Source organism: Ochotona curzoniae, unplaced genomic scaffold (genome assembly GCF_017591425.1).
Source record: "Ochotona curzoniae isolate NIBS_2020 unplaced genomic scaffold, NIBS_Ocur_1.0 contig_2692, whole genome shotgun sequence".
In the NCBI taxonomy this organism is placed as follows: domain Eukaryota; kingdom Metazoa; phylum Chordata; class Mammalia; order Lagomorpha; family Ochotonidae; genus Ochotona; species Ochotona curzoniae.
Genome location: NW_024465556.1, coordinates 14466621 through 14488157, shown reverse-complemented (window position 1 = coordinate 14488157; position 21537 = coordinate 14466621). Strand labels below are relative to the sequence as shown.

The 21537-nt window shown below is 43.2% G+C and overlaps 1 protein-coding gene across 1 annotated transcript in view; it reads right to left on the bottom strand.

Annotated features, from left to right (window-relative positions):
- The window catches only part of DDX50 (DExD-box helicase 50), a 34632-nt gene extending 13346 nt beyond the window's left edge, over positions 1-21286 (bottom strand). The window contains exons 1-7 of the mRNA XM_040975862.1: positions 21087-21286; positions 15841-16131; positions 12025-12100; positions 11421-11599; positions 5577-5694; positions 5276-5461; positions 4668-4813 (exon numbers count right to left, since the gene is read on the bottom strand). Of these exons, the coding sequence (XP_040831796.1) occupies positions 4668-4813; positions 5276-5461; positions 5577-5694; positions 11421-11599; positions 12025-12100; positions 15841-16131; positions 21087-21173 (1083 nt within the window). The 5' untranslated portion in view covers positions 21174-21286. The remainder of the gene's footprint in view (positions 1-4667; positions 4814-5275; positions 5462-5576; positions 5695-11420; positions 11600-12024; positions 12101-15840; positions 16132-21086) is intronic.
- Between the last annotated feature and the right edge of the window lie 251 nt (positions 21287-21537).

Genomic DNA, 21537 nt, shown 5'->3' with positions numbered 1-21537 from the left:
TGTCATCGTTCAGGAGAAGTTGCAACAAGACGCTGTGGCTCCAAGGTCTACCACCTTCAGAAGTCCACCTGTGCCAGTGCGACTACCCTGCCACCAAGCACAAGAGGAAGGGTAACTGGAGTGCCAAGGTTAAAACACACAATACCAAAGTGACTGGCCTTACGAGGCACCTGAAAATCGTGCAGCACAGATTCAGGCATGGATTCCATCAAGGAACAATGCCTAAACCCCAGGAACTGCCACATCCAGTTGATCCTAAGAAGTTCAATAACTAGGGCCCGGCGTCGTGGCCTAGCGGCTAAAGTCCTCGCCTTGAATGTGCCGGGATTCCATATGGGCACTGGTTCTAATCCCGGCAGCTCCACTTCCCATCCAGCTCCCTGCTTGTGGCCTGGGAAAGCAGTCGAGGACTGCCCAAAGCCTTGGGACCCTGCACCCGTGTGGGAGACCTGGAAGAAGTTCCTGGATCCTGGCTTCAGATCAGCATAGCATCAGCTGTTGCACTCACTTGGGGAGTGAATCATCGGACGGAAGATCTTCCTCTCTGTCTCTCCTCCTCTCTGTATATCTGCCTTTCCAATAAAAACAAATAAATCAAAAAAAAAGTTCAATAACTAGCAATAAATATTTTAGTTTAAAAAAAAACCATAAACAAAAAGTTTCAAATGATATAACCAGATTAATATGAATATCCAGAACAAATGCATCCACAGACAGAAGCAACATGATGGTTGCAACAGCTAAGAAAAAGATGTTGAGAAGAAACTGCTTGATAGTTAAAGGGCAAGGTTCCTTTCAAAGTGATGGGAATGGTTTGAACTAAATAGAAGTGATGGCTATAGATCATCAATGTACCAGATGACACTGCGTTATAAACTTTAAAATAGTTAGCTTACATAAATTCTACCTCAACTTTAAAAATTTTGAATACTGTGCACTGATTAAAGACATGTATGGTAAACATTTATGAGAGATTATACTTTACTTGTGCAACTGAAAATAAAAAATTAATATGGATGTAAGGAAAGCTATATATGTGATAAAGGAAACACTGAAACATTAACAATAGAGTCTATATGATTGGCAAGGCTGCTGAACATAAAATTCTTTCAGTCAAGTCGTGTGTTTGGAAAGTTTCACAAGGACTAGCATCGTGCAGCAGCTTAAGCTGCTACAAGACTCCAGCATCCTGTATGAGTGCTGGTTTGAATTCCAGTTACTCCACTTTCATCCCAGCTCCCTACTTGATGTGCCTGGGAAAGCAGTGGAAGATGGCCCAAATCTTATGGCTTCTCCTACCCACAAAGGACACCCAGAAGAAGTTCCTGGATCTGGGCTTCAGCCTGGCCCAGCCCTAGCTGTTGCATCCTTTTGGGGAGCGAACCAGTGGCTGAAGATTTCTGTCTCTGTCACTCTTTCAAACACATTTTTAAAAAACCAAATAGATTAAATAAATCTTTTCTGAAAAAAAATTTCATCACAAAATGTTGGGGAAAATTATAAAACGTACATATACATTTCATATCTGTGCATTTTAACCCAACTGTTTTTAACAGAACATGTACTGATTACAAAATATTTGAGAAGTAGAGAAAAACACAACGAAAGCTAAAAATTGCTTATCCCACTTATAACAAGGTCTTATCTTTTCCTTATATCAAAAAACAAAAAAACCTGAATCTGATCAAGTCTCACAATGTAATAACCATCAATTCATAGGAAAATGACAAAACATATTAAATAATGCCACAAGAATGCAAATTAGCAAAACTGAGACTGTGGGAAACTTTTAAGACAAATGAGCTTTTTCAACAACAGCAACAACAACGACAACAAAAAAGGCCTGAGTTCTATTCCTAGCTCCAGCTTCTGACTGCCACCTCCAATCAACACAGGCCACAAGAAAGGGGACACAAGGTAATATTCTGGCTCCAAATCAGTGAAGGCATTTGGGGAGTAAATCAGCAGATGGGAGATTACACTTTCTCTCTGCATTTTAAATAAATATTTTAAAGATTAATTTGCTTGTATTGAAAAGGCAGATTAAGTTTACAGAAAGAGAGATAGAGAGAAAGATCTTCCATCTGTTGGTTCATTCCCCAAGTGGCTTCAACAACCAGAGCTGAACCAATACAAAGCCAGGAGCCAAGAGGCTCTTCTGCATCTCCCCTGTGGGTGCAGGGCCCCAGGCCCTTGGGCCATCCTCTACTGCTCTCCTGGCCACAAGCAGGGAACTGGATAGAAAGTAGAGCAGCTGGCACATGAACCAGTGACCACATGAATCCCAATGCTTGCAAGGCGAGTGAGTATTCAGCCACTGAGCCATTGCACCAGGCCCATAAAGAAACATTTTTTTAAAATCTTACTGATCCTTTCACCAATATATGCAATTACCTGAGGATGAACAGTGACTAACACTGCCTCTGAAGAAGAGGTGACAAATGTATGGATACACGGAAACAAGCACTGTGAGAGCTGGTAATGTGTTCATCACATCCCTTACACTAATCTCCTGTCTACATGTGAAAATGCTCCAGGACCAGTGCTATGGCTTAGCAGGATGTGGCGCCACCATCCTATATGGGTCCAAGTTTAAGTTCCAACTGCTCTGCTTCCTTTAATACACCTGGGAAAGCAGTGGAAGATGACACAAGTGCTTGGGTCCCTGCATCTGCGTGAGATCTGGAGAAGCTCCTGGCTCCTGCTTCACATCAGCCCAGCTCTGGCCTGTGTGACCATTTGGGTGGTGAGCCAACAGATGGTCTCTCTCTTCTCTGTCTATTCTGCCTTTCAAATAAATAAATAAATAAAACTCTTGGGGCTGGCTCTGTGGCATAAAAACTAAACTGTAGGTAGGAAATAGAGTTAAACTATTTTAAGAAACATATAAATAGATGATAAATGAATTCTTTAGGTATTTAAGTAAATGTTCAGAAATACTTTGGAGGAATAAACATCAAATAATAACTTAAGAGAGCATTGTTGGCACAGAATGGCCAAAGAAACCTTTATCTATTTTGTGCTGGTGAAAGTTTTACAATAAGAATGTAAACTGTGGGCCTGGCACGATGGCTCAAGGGCTTACCCTTGCCTTGAATGTGCCAGGATCCATATGGGTGCCAGTTCTAATCCTGGCATGCCTGCTTCCCATTCAGCTCCCTGCTTGTGGCCTGAGAAAGCAGTTGAGGATGACCCAAAGCCCCTGCACCCACGTGGGAGACCTGGAACAGGCTCCTGGCTCCTAGCTCTGGATCAGCTTAGCTCTGGCCATTGCAGTCACTTGGGGAGTGAACCAACAGGCAAAAGATCTTTCTTCCTGTTTCTCCTTTTCTCTACAAATCTGATCTGTCTTTCTAATAAAAATAAGAAATAAATCTAGAAAAAAAAAGAATATAAATTATATCAGGAAAATAAGTCATAAAGCATATATATTTTTAATGCATACCTTTAAAAAAGATTTATTAATTTTTATTTGAAGAGAAAGGTGAGACAGAGATCTCCTGGTTTACTCCCTAAATGGCTGGAGCCAGGAGCTTTACTCAGGTCTCCCACATGGGTACAGTGGTGCAAGGACAGGTCATTCTCCATGGCTTTCCCAGACACATTAGCAGAGAGCTGGATCAGAAGGAAAGCAGCTGGGCCTTGGAACTACCATCCAAATGGAATGACACCAATGCAGGTGGAGGCCTAACCTACTATGCCATGGCATCAGCCCCGACCTTCTATCCCTTAAAGATATTTATTTGTTATTAGAATGACAGATTTATAGAAAGCAGAAAGACAGAGAGAGGTCTTCCACCTAATGGTCCACTCTCCAAATGACTGTAACAGCCAGAGCTGAGCAGATCCAAAGCCAGGAGCCAGAAACTTCTGGATCTCACACCTGGCTGCAGGGCCCGAGGATTTAAGCCATCCTCATCTGCTTTCCAGGCTGTAAGTCAGGAGATGGATCAGAAGTGAAGCAGCTGGCTCTTGAACTGTTAGATGCTCCACTTTCCTTCTAGCTAGCTCCTTGCTTACGCCAGTCCCCAGAAAACTTTTTTAAGTGACATTTAAAACTAGCTATCTCTAGGGTGGAGGTGTGGCACAAAGGCCTTGGGACCCTGAATCCACGTGGGAGATCCAAAAGAAGCTCCTGGCTCTTGGTTTCAGATCCACTCAGCTCTGGCCATTGCGGCCACTTGGGGAGTGAACCAGTGGATGGAAAATCTTTCACTCTTTTCTATGTCTTTCTCTCTGTGAATCTGCCTTTCCAATGAAAATAATTTTTTTTAAAGTATCTATTTTATATCCTCTTTAAATTATGTTATGATTTGATTTTTTTAACTATTTCAGACTATGGGGGGAAGGGATCTAAGCTTATTGCCTAAACTTTAAAAAAATTAGATCAGCATTATCTATTTTTAGTTAATACAAATCCCTTCTTTGCCACATTCTACATCCTATAAGTCTGTTTTGAAGGCTGCTTTCATGTTTCTGGTTAGGACTTGCCTATCCACTTGCTTTTTCCCCCTATTTATTCTGCTTGGCTCCTCAATCCACACTCACTGACGAGAAGCAGAAAAGACCAGACTGAAAGGGATTCAAAATTTAACTATAGCTTCAACAAATTTGAAAAGTAAATACCAACTAAAAGCTAAAATCTATTTTTTTATGAAGCTACTTACTTCCACCGTAGTTGCAGCCTTTTGAGTCATTTTTCCAACAAGGTCAACCTGCTCATATCTGGATTTCATGTATTTTTTTGCAACTTTGTACACCCACTGTGGGCAAGTTGCAGAAAAAAGTAAAGTCTGAGGATTGTCTTCAGAATCTTAAACAAAAAGAATGCAAAAGTTTTCTTAATATTCCATGATGTAGTCACCTCTTAAAAGTCTCCCCAAGCTTCAAAGAAATCATGAAAAATTCAAACCTTAGGATAAATTTTTAACATACAGACTTCATTGCAATCATTAAACTCTCAACTTTCAAAAATGGACACAATATGAAAAAAACTGAACCCTGAAGGAAGGTGAGAATTTAAGAAGGAATAATGAATAAAGAAATCTACAGAACGAGTTAGTAAATCTACTGAGTATATAAAAAATAAAACGTGGAAGAAAGCACTGGGAGCTAAGAAATCAGCTAAAGCATGTTATGCTTCATTTTTCAGAGACTAAATAACTTCAGGGTTGTTAGAATCCCAGGAGATAATATATTAAAAATTATGAAAGAAAAAATCCAATAGCTACTTGAAAATGAACTGCTAACGCACTTATTTTGAATTAGGATATACCAGTTTTGTAGGACTCATGGATAATATCTTCAACTTGTTCAGCAAAACCTAAATCTAACATTTGATCCACTTCATCAAGCACAACATGGCGTAGCTTAGAGAGATCCAACCGGCCGCTCTGCAGATGGTCTTTGATTCGACCAGGTGTCCCAACCAAGATGTCAATACCATTTCGAATATGATTAACTGCAGAAGAAATAAAATGCCAGCCATAAGTACAAAGCAAATACACTTTCACATTTTGACTTTAGATTAAAGTAGCAAACACATCCCTGTACCACTCTGATGTAAGTTTACTCACTCTGACTTTGATATGATGTTCCACCATAAAAACAGGCCACACTGAGTTTCCTAGTTATATCTTTGAAGTCTTTGGCTACTTGGTTGGCCAGTTCCCTTGTTGGAGCCAAAACAAGTACCTGAGCAAGAGGTTTAAAAAAACAGAAAGACACTTTTCTAAAGACTGATGAATGAAAAAACTTAGGAAAAAAAATTCATTCATTTGAAAGGCATAGTCACAGCTGTTTCATCCCCTGGACCACTCCCAAAATGACTGCAATGGTCAGGACTGGCAGAATGAAGTCAGGAGCCAAGAGCTTCCCCCAAGTCTCCAACACGGGTGGCAAGGACCCAAGTGTTCATGCCATCTTCCTCTGCTTTCCCAGGCCCATCAGCAGGGAGCTGGATTTGAAACGGAGCAACAGGGACTTGAACCAGTACTATATGGGATGCTGGTGCAGCAGAGAGCAGCTTAGCCACCCGTGCCTTAATGCAAGGCCCAAGAAAACTTTCTTTTTTTAAGTGTCATTTAAAACTAGCCATCTCTAGGGTGTAAGTGTGGCACAAAGGTTAAGAAACCACTTAGGACATGCACATTCTGTATCAGTGACTGGTTCAAGTTTCAGCTACTCTACTTCTGGTCTAGCTTCCTGTTTATGTGCATGCCGGAAGATAGCAGGTGGGGGCTCAAGTCCTCGGTCCCTGCCACCCACAAAGGAGATCTGGATTGAGTTCCAAGCTCCTATTTTCACCTGACCCAGCTACAGGTATTGTGGGCTTTTGGGTAACGAGCCAGAGGATGAGCTATAACCCTGCCTTTCAAATAAATAAGTAAATAAATAAATAGGGGAAAAAAGAACCTAGAGATATCAACATAATGTTAAATATTTTAAAACAGCACAATTAGCAATAACGAAAACCACCACTTAAACTCTCTTATGTCCTTCAGATTTCTTCAACAGCCACTTCCTCAGGGAGGGTTCCAAGCCTCATTCCCTATCTCCCTGCCCCTGGTTTCTCCTCGATGTTCACGTAAATTATTTTTCCTTGTATGCTAAAATGTAAATTCCATGAAGGCAAGGATAAATGGAAGATGAGTAACTATTCCTTGTGTTTTCAACACAGAGCATACTCAAAAATATCAGTTAAATGAACAAATAATCACCATGTGCTGGGTACTTTGTTTTACATGAATTATCTAACTTGATTCTCACACAAACATCATCAGGTGGCATTATGATACCAATTTTATTGCTGAGGAACCTATGTGTTAGGTAAGTTAAAAGAATAGGGCTGGCATTGTGGTGCAGTGGTTTGGGCTACTCTTGGGATACCTGAAACCCCTAGCAGAGTGCTACCTCAAGTCCCATCTATTCCACTTCAAATCCAGCTCCTTGCTAAAGCATCTGACAGCAGGAGACCGCAGCTCAACCACTGGAGTTCCTGATGCTGAGTGGGAGATGCAGATGGAGTTCCCGGCTCCTGGATTCAGCTGGCCCCGGCTCAGGCTGTTGTAGTCACTTTGCCAAGTGAACCACAGGACTGATCTGTCTCTGTCACTCTTCCGTTCAAACAGACAAAAAAATTTTTTTTTAAAAACTTTAAAGACTTTAAAAAGGTTAAACAGTTTTTAGTGCTGGAATTTCTAGTAACATTTTTAACGTTAAAGCTTTTTAAGGCAGTATTGGGATTATGTCCTACTTCTCGAACTTGCATCTTTCCTATTACAGCCAAGAAACAGAACATTTACTGTGTACAGCAACACAGCCAAACTCATTTAGAATAGGTGATGTAAGACCATTATGACTTGACTACATTTACACATATTAAGTTGTTCTGATTCTATGATAGCATTTATTTAGAGGTATTTCAAAGGACAAACCACTTTTTTTTGGATAATTTTTAGGAATCTTGAGGTCAGTGTCATGCAGGTGGATAAAGCCACCATCTGTGGTGCCAGTTTGAATCCTGGCTGCTCCACTTCTGATCCAGCTCCCTGCTGATGTGCCTGGGACAAAGTGCCCAGGGCCTACACCTATGTGAGAGATCTGGGGCAAGTTTTTGGCTCCTGGCTTCAAGTTGGCCCAGCTCCAGCTGTAGTGGCCATTTGGGAAGTGAACAGCAGATGCAAGATCTCTTTCTCTGTCTAAGTCTTTCTGTAGCTCTGCCTTTCAAATAAATAACACTTTAACAAAACAAAACAAAGCCTTAAATCTCATACATGTCCCCTAAAGGTCAAATATCAGGCCAAAATTTTACTGCTGCATTCTACTAGTTGATTTTTACATTGATTGATTTCATTTGGAGAGCAACATAGAGGCATCATCCATCTGCTGGTTCACTTTCAAATGACTCCAACAGCCAGAGTTTTGCCAGGCTGAAGCCACGAGCCATAAACTCCATCCTGACTTCCTACGTGCATGGCAAAGGGCCAACTATAGAGGCCATCATCTGCTGCCTCCCCTAAGTGTACTAGCAGAACGCTGGATTAAAAGGAGAACAGTAGCTGGGACTAAAGCCAGCTTCATAAGCAGAGGTTTAACCTCTCATAAAACTATGCCATCCCTCTCATAGTTGATTTTACTACTTATAAATTAAGATCTCCTTTACCTCAGTAACACAAAAACTGTCGATCTCATTTTTATAACACTTTTCCTAAAAAGTCAACCAGTAACAAATGTCATTGTATATTTATTGAATCATCAAATAAATAAAAAAATAAAAAGAACACTCACTATTGAGGGGAATAGGAGGTTAGCTTAGCAGATAAGATGCCTGTGTTGCTCAGGAACCAGCTGGGAGCCAGTCCAGTGAGTGTTGGGGGTGGGGCGCTCTAATGGGCTTCAGCTCCCAATGGTGTACGTGAGGGCCATGCGTGTGGTGGGTAGGGTTGGGCTGGGCCGCAGCACCCATAGGTTTGCAGAGGAAGGAGAGCAGAACAAATTGTTCACTACCCCAGTGAAACTTGACAGCAAAGCTCTGGGTGAATGGAGACACCGAGGTGGACTATGTCAGCCAATTGACCTTGGAAGGATTTTCTCAACCCTGGAGTGGCAATATCAACAGCACTCAGAACTATCAAAATCACTTGAGCCACTTGAGCAGACTCCTCAGGACATGCTCCCCAACGGGGACCCTGGGTTGACATCGTGTACTGCGGAGGCTGGACGTGGCCTCTCCCCTTGTATCCTCCCCTCCCCCAGGTACAGGAAGAAGAAAAAGAAAATGTGTCAAAAATGGTCTTGCCCACTTTCCTCTGATCCTTGACCCTGATCAACTAATATAAACATCACCCCCAAAAAAGATGCCTATGTTGTCTGTCAGAGTGCTTGAATTTGAGTCCCAGCTCCAATTCCTGACTCGTTTCCCACCACTGTGGAACCTAGGGAACACTGGTGATAGCTCATGCAGCTGGTCTCCTACCACCAGCTAGAGACTAACACTGACTTCCTGACTTTCAGCTTTAGTCCTGACCCAACTTGAGCTGCTGTGTGGAGTAAATCAGCAGACTGGAGCCCCCTCTCTCTGTGTCTCCTTCAAATGAAGGTATTTTTCTAAGTCAGGGGCCAGCATTGTAGGACTGTGATACTAAATCTCATATGAGTGTTGGTTTAATTCTCGGCTGCAACACTTCTGATCCAGCTCTCTGCTAACGTGCCTGAGAAAGCAGAGGCGTGGGCCTCTACACTCACATGGGAGACCTGAAAGAAGCCCCAGGCTCCTGGCTTCAGCCAAGGCTAGCCCTTGAATTTGCTGCCATCAGGGAATGATTCGGCAGATGATTCTCTGTCTCTCTCCTCCTCCCCTTCGTTTCCTTTCAAACAAACAAACAAAACTCATCTTTAAAAAAATGTTTTTTCCAAAGCATCACTAAAAGCAAAGAGTGGTACTAAAAAAAAGGGTCATTAAGTCACTACTATAAATATTCTTAAAATAAGATATTCAGGCTTCAAACTACAATCATCCAAGATGTCTAAAGTTTCATACATATTACGGTCATATGCAATAATTATATCACTTTGACTGCTTGGAATTTATTCATGTGAAAACCAACCCTAGGGCCCAGCGCGGTGGCGCAAGTGGTTAAAGGTCCTAGCCTTGCACGCCCGGGATCCCATATGGGCGCCGGTTCTAATCCCAGCAGCCCCGCTTCCCTTCCAGCTCCCTGCCTGTGGCCTGGGAAGGCAGTCGAGGACGGCCCAAAGCTTTGGGAACCTGCACCCGCGTGGGAGACCCGGAAAAGGCTCCTGGCTTTGGATCGGCATAGTATCGACCCGTTGCGCTCACTTGGGGAGTGAATCATCGGATGGAAGATCTTCCTCTCTGTCTCTCCTCTCTGTATATCCGCCTTTCCAATAAGAAAAATAATAAAAATAAATCTTTAAAAAAAAGAAAACCAACCCTAGGGCCCGGCTGCGTGGCCTAGCAGCTAAAGTCCTCGCCTTGAACAAGCTGGGATCCCACATGGGCACCTGTTCTAATCCCGGCAGTCCCACTTCCCATCCAGCTCCCTGCTTGTGGCCTGGGAAAGCATTTGAGGAAGGCCCAATGTTTTGGGATCCTACACACACGTGGGAGACCTGGAGGAGGTTCCTGGCTCCTGGCTCCAGATCGGCACAACAGCCGTTACGGTCACTTGGGGAATCATCAGACGGAAGATCTTCCTCTCTATTTCTCCTCATCTCTGTATATCTGACTTGTAATAAAAATAAATAAATCTTTAAAAAAAAAAGAAAACCAACCAATTGGGGTTGGCATGATGACTCAATTGGCCAATCTCCTTGCAAGCACTGGGATGCCATATTGGCACCGGTTCGTGAGCCAGCTGCTCTACTGCCTATCCAGCTTCGTCTGTGGCCTGGAAAAGTAGCAAAAGATAGTCCAAAGCCTTGGAACCATGCACCCATTTGGAAGACCTGGAAGAAGTTCCTGGCTCCTGGCTTCAGTCCTTGTACCCACTTGGGGAGTGAAACAGAGAATAGAAGATCTTTCTCTATATATATAAATCTGCCTTTCCAATAAAAATAAATAAACCTTAAAACAATTTTTTTTTTTTGCTGTAGGACTCAAATTTTTACAATATACCACAAAACTAATTTTTTTTTAAGATTTATTTTTTTAATTAAAAAGTCAGATACACAGAGAGGAAGATCTTCCATCTGATAATTCACTCCACAAGCAGCCGCAATGGCCAGAGCTGCGCCAATCCAAAGCCAGGAGCCAAGAGCCTCTTCCAGGTCACCTATGCCGGTGCAGGGTCCCAAGGCCATGAGCCACCCTCAACTGCTTTCCCAGGCCATAAGCAGGGAGCTGGATGGAAAGCAGGGTTCCTGGGATTAGAACTGGTGCCCATATGGGATCCCAGTGCATTCAAGGCACAGAGTCTAGCTGCTAAGCTACCTCTCATGGCCCCTAACTTTTCTTTTTTAATTATTCAAAAGGCCAGAGAGTTTGGAAAAAGAGAGACAGAGAGGGAGAGAGAGAAAGACAGAGAGACAGAGTTAGAGAGAAACAGAGAGGGAACACTCCCATCAGCTAGCTCACTCTGCAAAAGCTGGTGCTGGGCCAGGGCAAAGCCAGAAGCTGGAAGACAATCCAAGACTCCCATGTGGGGAACAACCACCCAATTCCTTGAGCTGTCACTGCTGTCTCCTTGTATCTGTATTAGCAAGATGCTAGAGTCAGAAGCTAGGAATCAAAGCTAGGTGGGCCAACGTGGGATATGGGCACCTTAACCATTAGGTGAAAAGCCCACTACCCAAAGCTAACTTCTTTGTTTTGGCGCTACTTGAACTTAACATTAGTGTACTTTTTCGTCCCCTTTCCAAGCGGGTATTTAGAACTTCTGCTCCCTTAAAATGGTTACCTTTGGTGAGCGGCTTTTTTTAACTGTTTCTTGATTTCTTTGGAGCCTTTCAATCAAGGGGATGGCAAAAGAGAATGTCTTCCCTGTTCCTGTCCGTGCTTGAGCAATCAGATCCTTTCCTTCATACACAGGGCCAAAGGTCTTAACTTGAATAGGAAATAAGTATGTTACCCCTCGACCTGTAAAATAAGATTGTTAAAATACTACTTTCAGATTAACGTTAGCAACATGGTACATTCACTCGAAAATGACAATCCTGATTTCTCAATGTCTGTCCAAGGACATACCACCTGGTGACATTTATACTTGTTTCTACCCATAAAGAAATTATTGAATAATTGGTCTAATGAAAATAAAAACAATAAATGAATAAATAAATAAGGAAAAAAAAGAAAAAAGAAAAATTGGTCTGAAATTGGGCAAATACATAATTTTAATGCCAAAAGTAGGTCTAAATACTGAAGAGGATGGCACCCAAGTAACCACCATTACGGAAGAGCTATTTCTCTATTATTTCATATTCTATTTTTGTTCAGAAAAGGGATAAGACTTTCATAAAATGCAGCTGATTTTTCAACTACATAGCTACTAAATTTCACAGTACCTTTCAGAAGCTTTATAGTCTCTTCAGAGATTGAGAAATTAGAGAAGGCTCCTTCTTTCTGTTCACGCGTTAGGGTCTGTCAAATGAAACCAAAATTCTAAATAACACAACTTACATTTAACATTTACTCATTAATCATTAACAAACTTACAAATTAATCAATTTCAGTTGGTAACTACAAATATCATATTGGATTTTAAAAATATGTTTATTTGAAAGAGAGTGTGACAGAGGAAAAGACAGAAAGAGAGACTCTTTGTGTGTGTGCACGCACAATAGATTTTCTATTTGCTGGTTCACTTCCCCACATCTCCAGCACACAAGACTGGGCCAAGCCCCACATCTGAGTCTCTGATGGAGACCCAGCTATCACCTACTGCCTTCACAGGAACATCAGTAGGGAGCTGGATTCGAAGCGGAGTAGCAAGGAGTCAAATCAGCACTCTGGTACAGGATGTAAGTGGGATACAATCCTTTGCACCACAAGGCCAGCCCCTAAGACAGCATATTTTATTAAACCTAGGTCATTTCCTGAAATGGTATATCAAATCAACTATCCACTGTAAGACTTTTTGCTATTGTCAACAATATTATTGTGATTTAAAATGCTTATTTATGAACCTGGTGCAATAGCCTAGTGACTAAAGTCCTTGCCTTGCACATGCCAGCATCCAATTATGAGTGTCTGTTCGTGTCCCAGCTGCTCCACTTCCCATCCAGTTCCCTGTTTGTGGCCTAGGAAATCAGTTAAGGATGGCCCAAAGCCTTGGGACTCTGCACCCATGTGGGAGATCCAGAAGAAGCTCCTGGCTCCTGGCTTTGGATCAGCTCAGCTCTGGCCATTGCGGCCACTTGGGCAGTGAACCAATGGATGGAAGATCTTTCTCTCTGTTTTTCCTCTCTGTATATCTATCTTTCCAATAAAAATAAAATAAATCTTAAAAAAAGAATACTCATTCATGACATGCATACCTCATGATCATCCTCTTAGGATAAATTCCTGGGAGTATAATTCTAGGACTCTAACATAATCCATACAAAATAACAAACTGTTAATGCTATTATAATACTGAATATTTTAGAAGGAAAAATTCCAACGAAGCAAGAAACAGCATGTACATTTGTCTCCACTCCGAGCAATACGGATTTGTGGGACCTGATGTAGCTAAACTAATCTATGTCCCTCCTGACATACAGAAAACTCACAAATGATAAAACATTATCTTGTAAGGCAGGGGTTCAATAGCTTGCCCCAAAGTTTTTCTGACTAAATACTAAACTTCTATGTATTTATATATACAGCAACTGTCACGCAGAATGAAAAGCACTATTAGTTACCAAGAATTAATAGCATGAGGTAGACATTTCCCTTAGTGGTTAAGACACAGCTTGGAATGCTCACATTTTCCGGGATGCTGGGGTTCAGGTTCCAGCTTCACTCCTTAAGCCAGCTCCCTAGTAGTTTGCAACTGGGAACCCAACAGGTGACGGCTCCAGTAGTGCCAACCACATGGGAAAACAACATAGAGTTCCAGGCTCATCAATTTTGGCCTGGTGCAGTCCTAAACGTTGCAGGCATTTAGGGAGTAAACCAGCCTTTCAAATCAATTTTTTAAAAATTGTTATAATTTGGGTGGGCATTATGGTACAGTAGGTTAAGCTGCCAGTTGGGATTCCCAGATCACATATCTGAATGTCGATTAGAGCCCCACTACTCCACTTTCAGTCCAGCTTTGTGTTAATGCACCTACAAAGCAGCTGATGATAGCCTAAACTACGTAAGTTCCTACCACCCATGGGAGACAGGTACTTTAAGCTCCTGGTTTGGGTCTGCTGGAGCATCTAAAGAGTGAACCCACATATGAAAGCTCTCTCTCCCTCTCTCTGTATAACTCTTATAATAAATCAGTAAATAGATCTTCCTAAATATTTATTTATATTTATTAGAAAGGGAGATTTTCAGAAAGAAGGAGAGACAGAGAGAAAGGTCTTCCATCGCTGGTTCACTCCCCATTTGGCCACAAAGGCCAGATCCGAGTTGACATGAAGCAAGGAGCCAGGAGCTTCTTTGGGGCTTCCCAAGCAGGTGCAGGCTCCTAAGGCTTTGAGCCACCACCCTCTGCTGTTTTCCCAGGCCACAAGCAGGGAGCTGGATGGGAAGCAGGGCAGCCGGGATTAGAATCTGCACCCATATGGGATCCCAGTGTGTGCAAGATGAGGACTTTAGCCAGCAGGCTACCATACCAGTCCTGACTTCAATAATTTAATGACATTTATAACACCTAGATAAATATATAAATCCTGCCAGCTTTTGAAATAATTTCTACAGGAAAGTATCTTGGGGGTTAGTGTATTGGCACAGCAAGTAAAGATGCTGCTACAGCTTCAGCAACCCATATGGGTGCTGATTTGAGTCCTGGCTGCTCCACTTCTGCTCCAGCTACCTGCTAAGGCAGCTGGGAAAGCAGTGGAGAATGGGCCAAATGCTTGGATACTGACACCTATGTGGGAGACCTGTAAAAAGCTTCTGGTTCCTGACTTTGGACTGGTCCAGCACCAGCTGTTGCAGCCATCTGAGGAGTGAACTTGCAGATGGAAGATTTCTCTCTCCCTCTCTCTTTCTGCAACTCTGCCTTTCAAATAAAATTAATTAAAAAGAAAGAAAAGTGTCCCTGGCATGATGACTCAGTGGCTAAATCCTCGCCTTGCATGCGCCGGGACCACTTATGAGCACCAGTTCATGTTGGGCTACTCCTCTTCCCATCCAACTCCCTGACCGAATGTGGGAGACCCGGAAGAAACTCCTGGCTTTGGACAGGTTTGGCCCTGGCTGCTGCGGCCACTTAGGGAGTGAACCAGTGGGTGGACGATCTTTCTGTCTCTCCTCTAAGTCTGCCTTTCCGATACAAATAAATTAATCTTTAAAAAAAAAAAGGAAGGAAGAGAGAAAAAAGAAAAAGAAAGAGAGCAGGAGAAAGAGAAAGGAAGGAAAGAAAGGTGAGTGAGTGAGTCAGTCTTGGGGTGGGTACCCGGCCTAGCAGTTAACATGCCAGTTAAGATGTCTGCATCTCCTACTGGAACAACTGGGCTCAAGTCCCAGCTCGGATACCTAACAGCAGACTTCTGTTAACGCAGGCCCTAGGAGGGAGCAGGTGATGGCTCAGAGGGATGCACTCCTGCTACCCTTGGCAGGAGACGTGAACTGGGTCCTCAGCTCTTCACTTCCGCCACAGCCTATCTCCAACCACTCTTCAGGCATTTGGGGAGTGAACCAGCAGATGAGACCTCCTATCTATTTCTCTTTCTATCTCTCAAATAAATAAATAAATAAAATTTCAAACAGTAATACACTCTCAACACTGAGTCACGGTAAGAGCAAAAAGATCATTTGTAAGTGCGGCTATAGAAACAGAAAAAGCAGAAGGCAAAATACACCAAATCAAGAGGCCTTCTGTACCTTGTCGCAAGAAGTCAGAAGTCAATTCATAAGTACTGGTAGGAACTGAAACAACCATAAGAAATACAAGTTGATGATCATCAATAACATATTGAAAGAAACTGTTCAGGTTCCAAAATGTACAAGAAAGGGTTACATTTGGCAACTCCCCCACACTAATCCCAAGGAAAAAGCAAAAATAATGAAAAAGGAAAAGGATAAAAAGTAAAAAAAAAAGGCTCAGACTTCAGCCAAATAAGCTCTAATTCAAATGAGACTAAGCAGGAATACTATAGAATCAATGTTAATTAGTGTAAAAAAATTTCAAATCAGTCTATGTTTGAAGGAAATGTCAAATGCAAAATAAAAAGTATACTTACCTCCTCTTGTTTATTATCACTCGATTTGTGAGAACTGTCCAAGGAAGATACACGTTTTGATCTGTTTTCATACTCAATACTTCCATTTGGCAGATGTTTCCTCCTTGACCTCCGAGATGTAGAGAATTCATCTGAAAGTCTGTCAAATCTTTCTTCAGTGTCTCCATTTAGCTTCTCTCTCGTTTTAGCTTTTTTGGATTTGGGACCATCTAAGTCATCTGCAACACCGTTTTCCCTTGTTTCTGATTTGTCATCTGAGTCATAATGGTGCCTTGACTTCCTTCTGTTACTCTGTGGACAAACAAGCAGGGACAGAAGATCATGGGTCTCCTTTAAGGACTCCAGAAAACTCTCTAGCCACTTATGCTCAACCTACAGTTTTTCTGAAAACCTACCAAGAAGAAATCCAACCTGGTAACTAATGCCAAGTTCTAAACTTGACCTCTTAGCATTTTTGTTATCTCAATTCTCACATTCTCCAGATCAACCCTCAACTTTAATCCCCGCATAGGATTTGAGAAAAAAACAGGTCTTTCTCAGAAAAAAAAATGAGAATCTCAATATTATAAATTAAAAACAAGCAAAAAACTTCTAATACCTCAAGAGACTGAAAAATAGCATTTATTGGGTATCTACCCCCGCACTGTGTAATGTATTTTCATTCAGTTTGTTTAAAACTTTGTAACAGGGCCTGGTGTGATAGCCTAGTGGCTAAAGTCCTTGCCTCGCACACACTGGGTTCTCATACGGGCACCAGTTCATGTCCTGGCTGCTCCACTTCTCAGATAGTGCCCTGCTTGTTCCCTGGCAAAGCAGTCAAGGACAGCCCAAAATCATGGGACCCTACACCTCCATGGAAGAACTGGGAAAAACTCCTGGATCCTAGCTTCAGATTCACTCAGCTCCAGCTGTTGCAGCCACTTGGGGAGCAAAACAGCAGTTGGAAGATCTTTGTTTCTTCTTTCTGTAAATCTGACTTTCCAGTAAAAATAAATAAATCTTTAAAAAATAAAAATAAAAAAAATTAATAAAGTGTTTGATAAGAAGTGGTGGGCCCCAAATCCTGTTGAAATATTACCCTTCTTAAAGTTCCCAAAGGGAAGGCCCAATGCAGTGGCCTAACAGCTAAAGTCCTTGCCTTGAACACGCTGGGATCCCAAATGGACACCGGTTCTAATCCCGGCAGCTCCACTTCCCTTCCAGCTCCCTGCTTGTGGCCTGGGAAAGCAGTTGAGGACAGCCTAAAGCCTTGGGACCCTACACCCGTGTGGGAGACCCGGAGGTAGTTCCTGGCTCCTGGCTTTGGATCGGTGTAGCACCGGCCATTGTGGTCATTTGGGGAATGAATCATCAGATGGAAGATTTTCCTCTCTGTCTCTCCTCCTCTCTGTATATCTGACTTTTCAATAAAAATAAATAAATCTTTTAAAAAAAAATCCCAAAGGGAAGAGGGGGAAACAAATTCCCACAGTTCTGAATGGCAAAACACATCTAGCTCAAAAAGTTGGTATAGGGAGAGTGAACCTGTATTACTTTTTCAATGAAGTTCTCAGAGGGTGAGTAACTTACCAAAGATCCACATGAGGGACTTCCTGCAGATAGAAATGCCAGAAATTAAATCTAGTTCTGACTTGAAAGCCTACGCTATTTTTCATATCAGGTCTTCTGCACTTGTATGGTTAACAGAAAAACAAAATTATAGAATTCATATAAAATCTAACTATTGGGCCAGACGCAGTAGCCTAGCAGCTAAAGTCCTTGCCTTGCACATGCCAGGATCCCATATGGGTGCCTGTTCAAATCCTAGTGGCCCCACTTCCCATCCAGCTCCCTGCTTGTGGCCTGGGAAAGCAGCTGAGGATGGCCCAAAGTCTTGGGACCCTGTACTCACATAGGAGACCCAAAAGAAGCTCCTGACTCCTGGCTTCGGACTGGCACAGCTCCAACCATTGCAGTAACTTGGGGAGTGAATCGGTGGATGCAAGATCTTCCTGTCTCTCTTCCCTCTATGTATCCGACTTTCTAATAAAAATAAATAAATCTTTAAAAATCCTTACTGTTCTACTTCCATCAAAGGACATTCATCCTGAAAATTTCTTAACTATTTTTAATTAGTGAATAGAATTTATGTTTTGTTTTAAAAATTGGAGGCTGATGTCATGAGGTAGCAGGTTAAGCCGCTACCTGCAGTAGCAGATTCCATTTAGGCGCTGGTTCAAATCCCCAACTGTTTCACTTCTGATCCAGCTCCCTGGCACAGGACCTTGTGTCCCCGTACCCACATGAGGGATCCAGAAGCTGCTGGCTATGGCCTGGCCCAGCTCCAGCCACTGTGGCCACTGCCGAGTGAACCATTAAATGGAAGATCTCTTTATTACTGTTCCTCTCTCTCTCTCTCTAATCCTACTTTACAAATACATTTTAAAAATCAAAATTCTGCAACTTTGATTTTAAAATGCCAAAGTGGCAGTCAATGTTTTCTGCTGGTTTTTGTTTATGGTATATTCATTTATTTGAAAGGCTGCACGATAGACATCCACGGGTTCACTCCCCATGTAACTTCCAACAGCTGGGACTGAGCTAGACAGAAATTACAAGCCAGGAATTCCATCCAAGTCTCCCACCTGGGTGTCAGGAATTCAAATGCCTGGGACCTCATCTGCTCGCTCCAAGCTGCCCTAGCAGCAAGGTATAGCCCCAGGAGAGGTGAGTCTGGATCTCAGCCATTCCAGCACGGGATGCAGGGGTCCCAAGGTACAGCTCAACCTGCGGCACCACGGCTGCCCCAATGGCCAACCCAATGGCCGCTGCTGTTAATAATTGTAAAGCACAAGCTGTAGTGTTGAAATGTAGCACTTCCTCAGAATGAGCTGGTCAGATGTTCAAAATAAATTAGATATCAGCCATTACTGGCTGTGAAACTATCATCACCAAAATTCTCACCATGACTCAGAATTGTTAAGATACATTAGCATACAACATCCTCAGCTACAGAATAGAACCTGCTGTGAAAACTGGACAACATGACCTATGTGAAAATGCTTTGGAGGTAATTATTACATCATCTGATCTTTAGTTAACTGCCTAGTCCACAGCTCACCAAACCAATGGATCCTCTAGAAAAACAAGGTTATTTGTAGAGCCAGTCTGGGGTTTGAATTGCTCCTGGGCTCTGCACTTCAGGGAGGGGAGGTAGCAAGGCCAACTTCTAAGGCCACGCCCAGCAACACCGCAAGATGATGAAATACATTAATCCCTATCAGACCCACAGGCTGACATTTGCAGCTCTCTCGCTTTCCAACACACTCTGTCCTTAACCTCGTATCTGTCACCTCCTCACTGGCCCTTCCACCTCACCCTATGGATAGTCCTTAAGTCTGTTCTCCATACACACTCTCACGCCATTTACACTTCCTTCTTTAATAACTTATTCTTTTTTATTGGAGAGGCTTATTTACAGAGAAAGGAGATAGGTCTTCCATCTACTGGTTCACTCCCTAACTGATCAAAATGACCAGGGCTGAGCAGATCTGAAGCCAGCCTCCCCAGGCCAAAGGCAGAGGGCTGGATTGGAAATAGAACAGCCAGGATTTGAACCAGTGCCCACATGAAATGCTGCAGGTGCTGCAGGTGGAGAATTAGCCGGCTAAGCCACCACCCTGACCCCCACTGTTTATACTTTCAACATGTCCTTCCTCACCTACAGTCCAGTTCTGAGAACCTGTATGCTCAGCTCCACAGCATCTTCATCTTACTTCGTCTCAGAACGTATCTCTAGCCTAAAGCTAGATCTATTAGTTGATACTGCATTTCCAAATCTCTATCTTGCATAAAGATCTTTCAACAAGTATTTACAAAGAATTTACAATACAAAAACCACCAAATTATATGAATATATGAAAATGCAAGGATAAACAGACATAGTCATTTTCCTGGAAAATCTGGGAAATACTTGTGAAAGACATATACAAGAGGAAAATAACTTTACAGGAAACACAAAATAAATGCCATCTACATGATCAATACAGCATGGGAACAGACTTCAAAGGGGAAGAAGCTTACTTCCCACTGAGGTGGTTAGAAGAGGCATAAACTAGGCCTGGACAGATCCAAGATTTGAATCTAAAAGTTCAAAGAAGAGGAGCTCAAAACAACTACTTGGGGATTCCATTTACACCCTAGTACCTAACTCTTGTAGTGAAAACACAACAGTGTATGTCAGGACCAGGAAAACCAGTCAGCGTGTAATGGGCAGGGTTTTAGCTTGGGAAAATGAAAAGGTTCTGTAGACAGATCTTGGTAATGGCTGCAAAACAATGTGAATAAACACCACAGAATTACACACTTAAAAATGGCAAGTGTCAGGTTTTGTGTATTCCACAATAAAGGAAACAGGTTGTTTGTAAGCTTACCCTAGCAAGATGGCTGGGCAGGAAGGTTCGACTCTCTACCCATTATACTGAACAAATCTGATGCTTTCGCCAAACGTCACGCTTCAAATATTGCTACCTGTTCTCATTTCTGCAGATCAGATGTCTACTGTCAAAATTTTACCTGTACATTTTTTGGCACCTGTGATTCTGTCGCAGGACTTAAAGTGAGGTAAGTTTCTACAACTCTACACAGGCACCTAGAGGGAAGGCCCATTTCTTATCCTTAGCTAAAGTTCTCTGTACTCAGCGAGGCGTGCAAGGCAGGTTAGAATACATACCTGTGGACTGAATGAAAGCACAGATCTCCACAGGATCTCCATCACAGACAAACCCTGACAACCCCGGGTTTGGACACGACATTAGTTTATCCAACTCTATAAACTTGGGATCGCTGTCCCTAAGATTGTTGCATACACAAGATGGGGTGACAGGGAGGCAACCCATTTCCCCGATAATTTTTTAAAATACATATATCATTTTTCTTAATCATCTTCCAGGACAGCCAATGAGAACCAAACAACCAGGCCTCCTCGCTTATGGGAGAAGAAGAAACAGATTCCTCGACGATGGGAGCGTGTCTGCCCAGCTCTTGGGAAAGCTTCGGGCGCCAAGAGGACGGGCTGAAGGGCCAGGGGAGGCCAGCTACAGCCCAAGGCCGTGCTTCTCCAGCTGCTGAGGGCGGGGAAGAGACCGCGGAGGGGACGGCGAGGCCCTCGGATGCTCCGGCTCGCCGGTGACATGCCATCACCAGGGACACCTCCCCTCCCCGCCCAAGCCGCGCACACCGGAGGCGCGGCCCCATCCTCAGCGCACCTTTTGCCTCTCCTTCCTCTGGCTCTCGGGCTCCTCCAAAGGTGCTTCCAGCTCCATAATGTCCCCCCAGAGGAGTTTCCCAGGCATTACTGGCCGCCGCGCCTCCGCCAGCCTCCGGGCACGGCGGCCACACAAGCAACCCTCCGGGCAGCCACGGCGTGAAAGGAAACGGAGGCAGGGCGACCGGCCTGGCCAGGGCCCTGCGTCACTTCCGGGACACGCACCGCTCGGCGGGGAAAGTAATCGCGGATACTCTGGGCAGACACCTTTTCCTGGCGCCCCAGCCTCCCAGCCAATGAGGATGAAAGGATGTCAACGGTCCCACCCTCGTTCCGAAGTGATTGGCTTCGAGAGTAACTCCTAGCCAATCGCCAGGAAGGACGCACGCGCTGCTTAGCATATAGGATTCTGTTTCTCAGAGCGTTTTGCCCACAGTGGGGCGCCCCGCTCG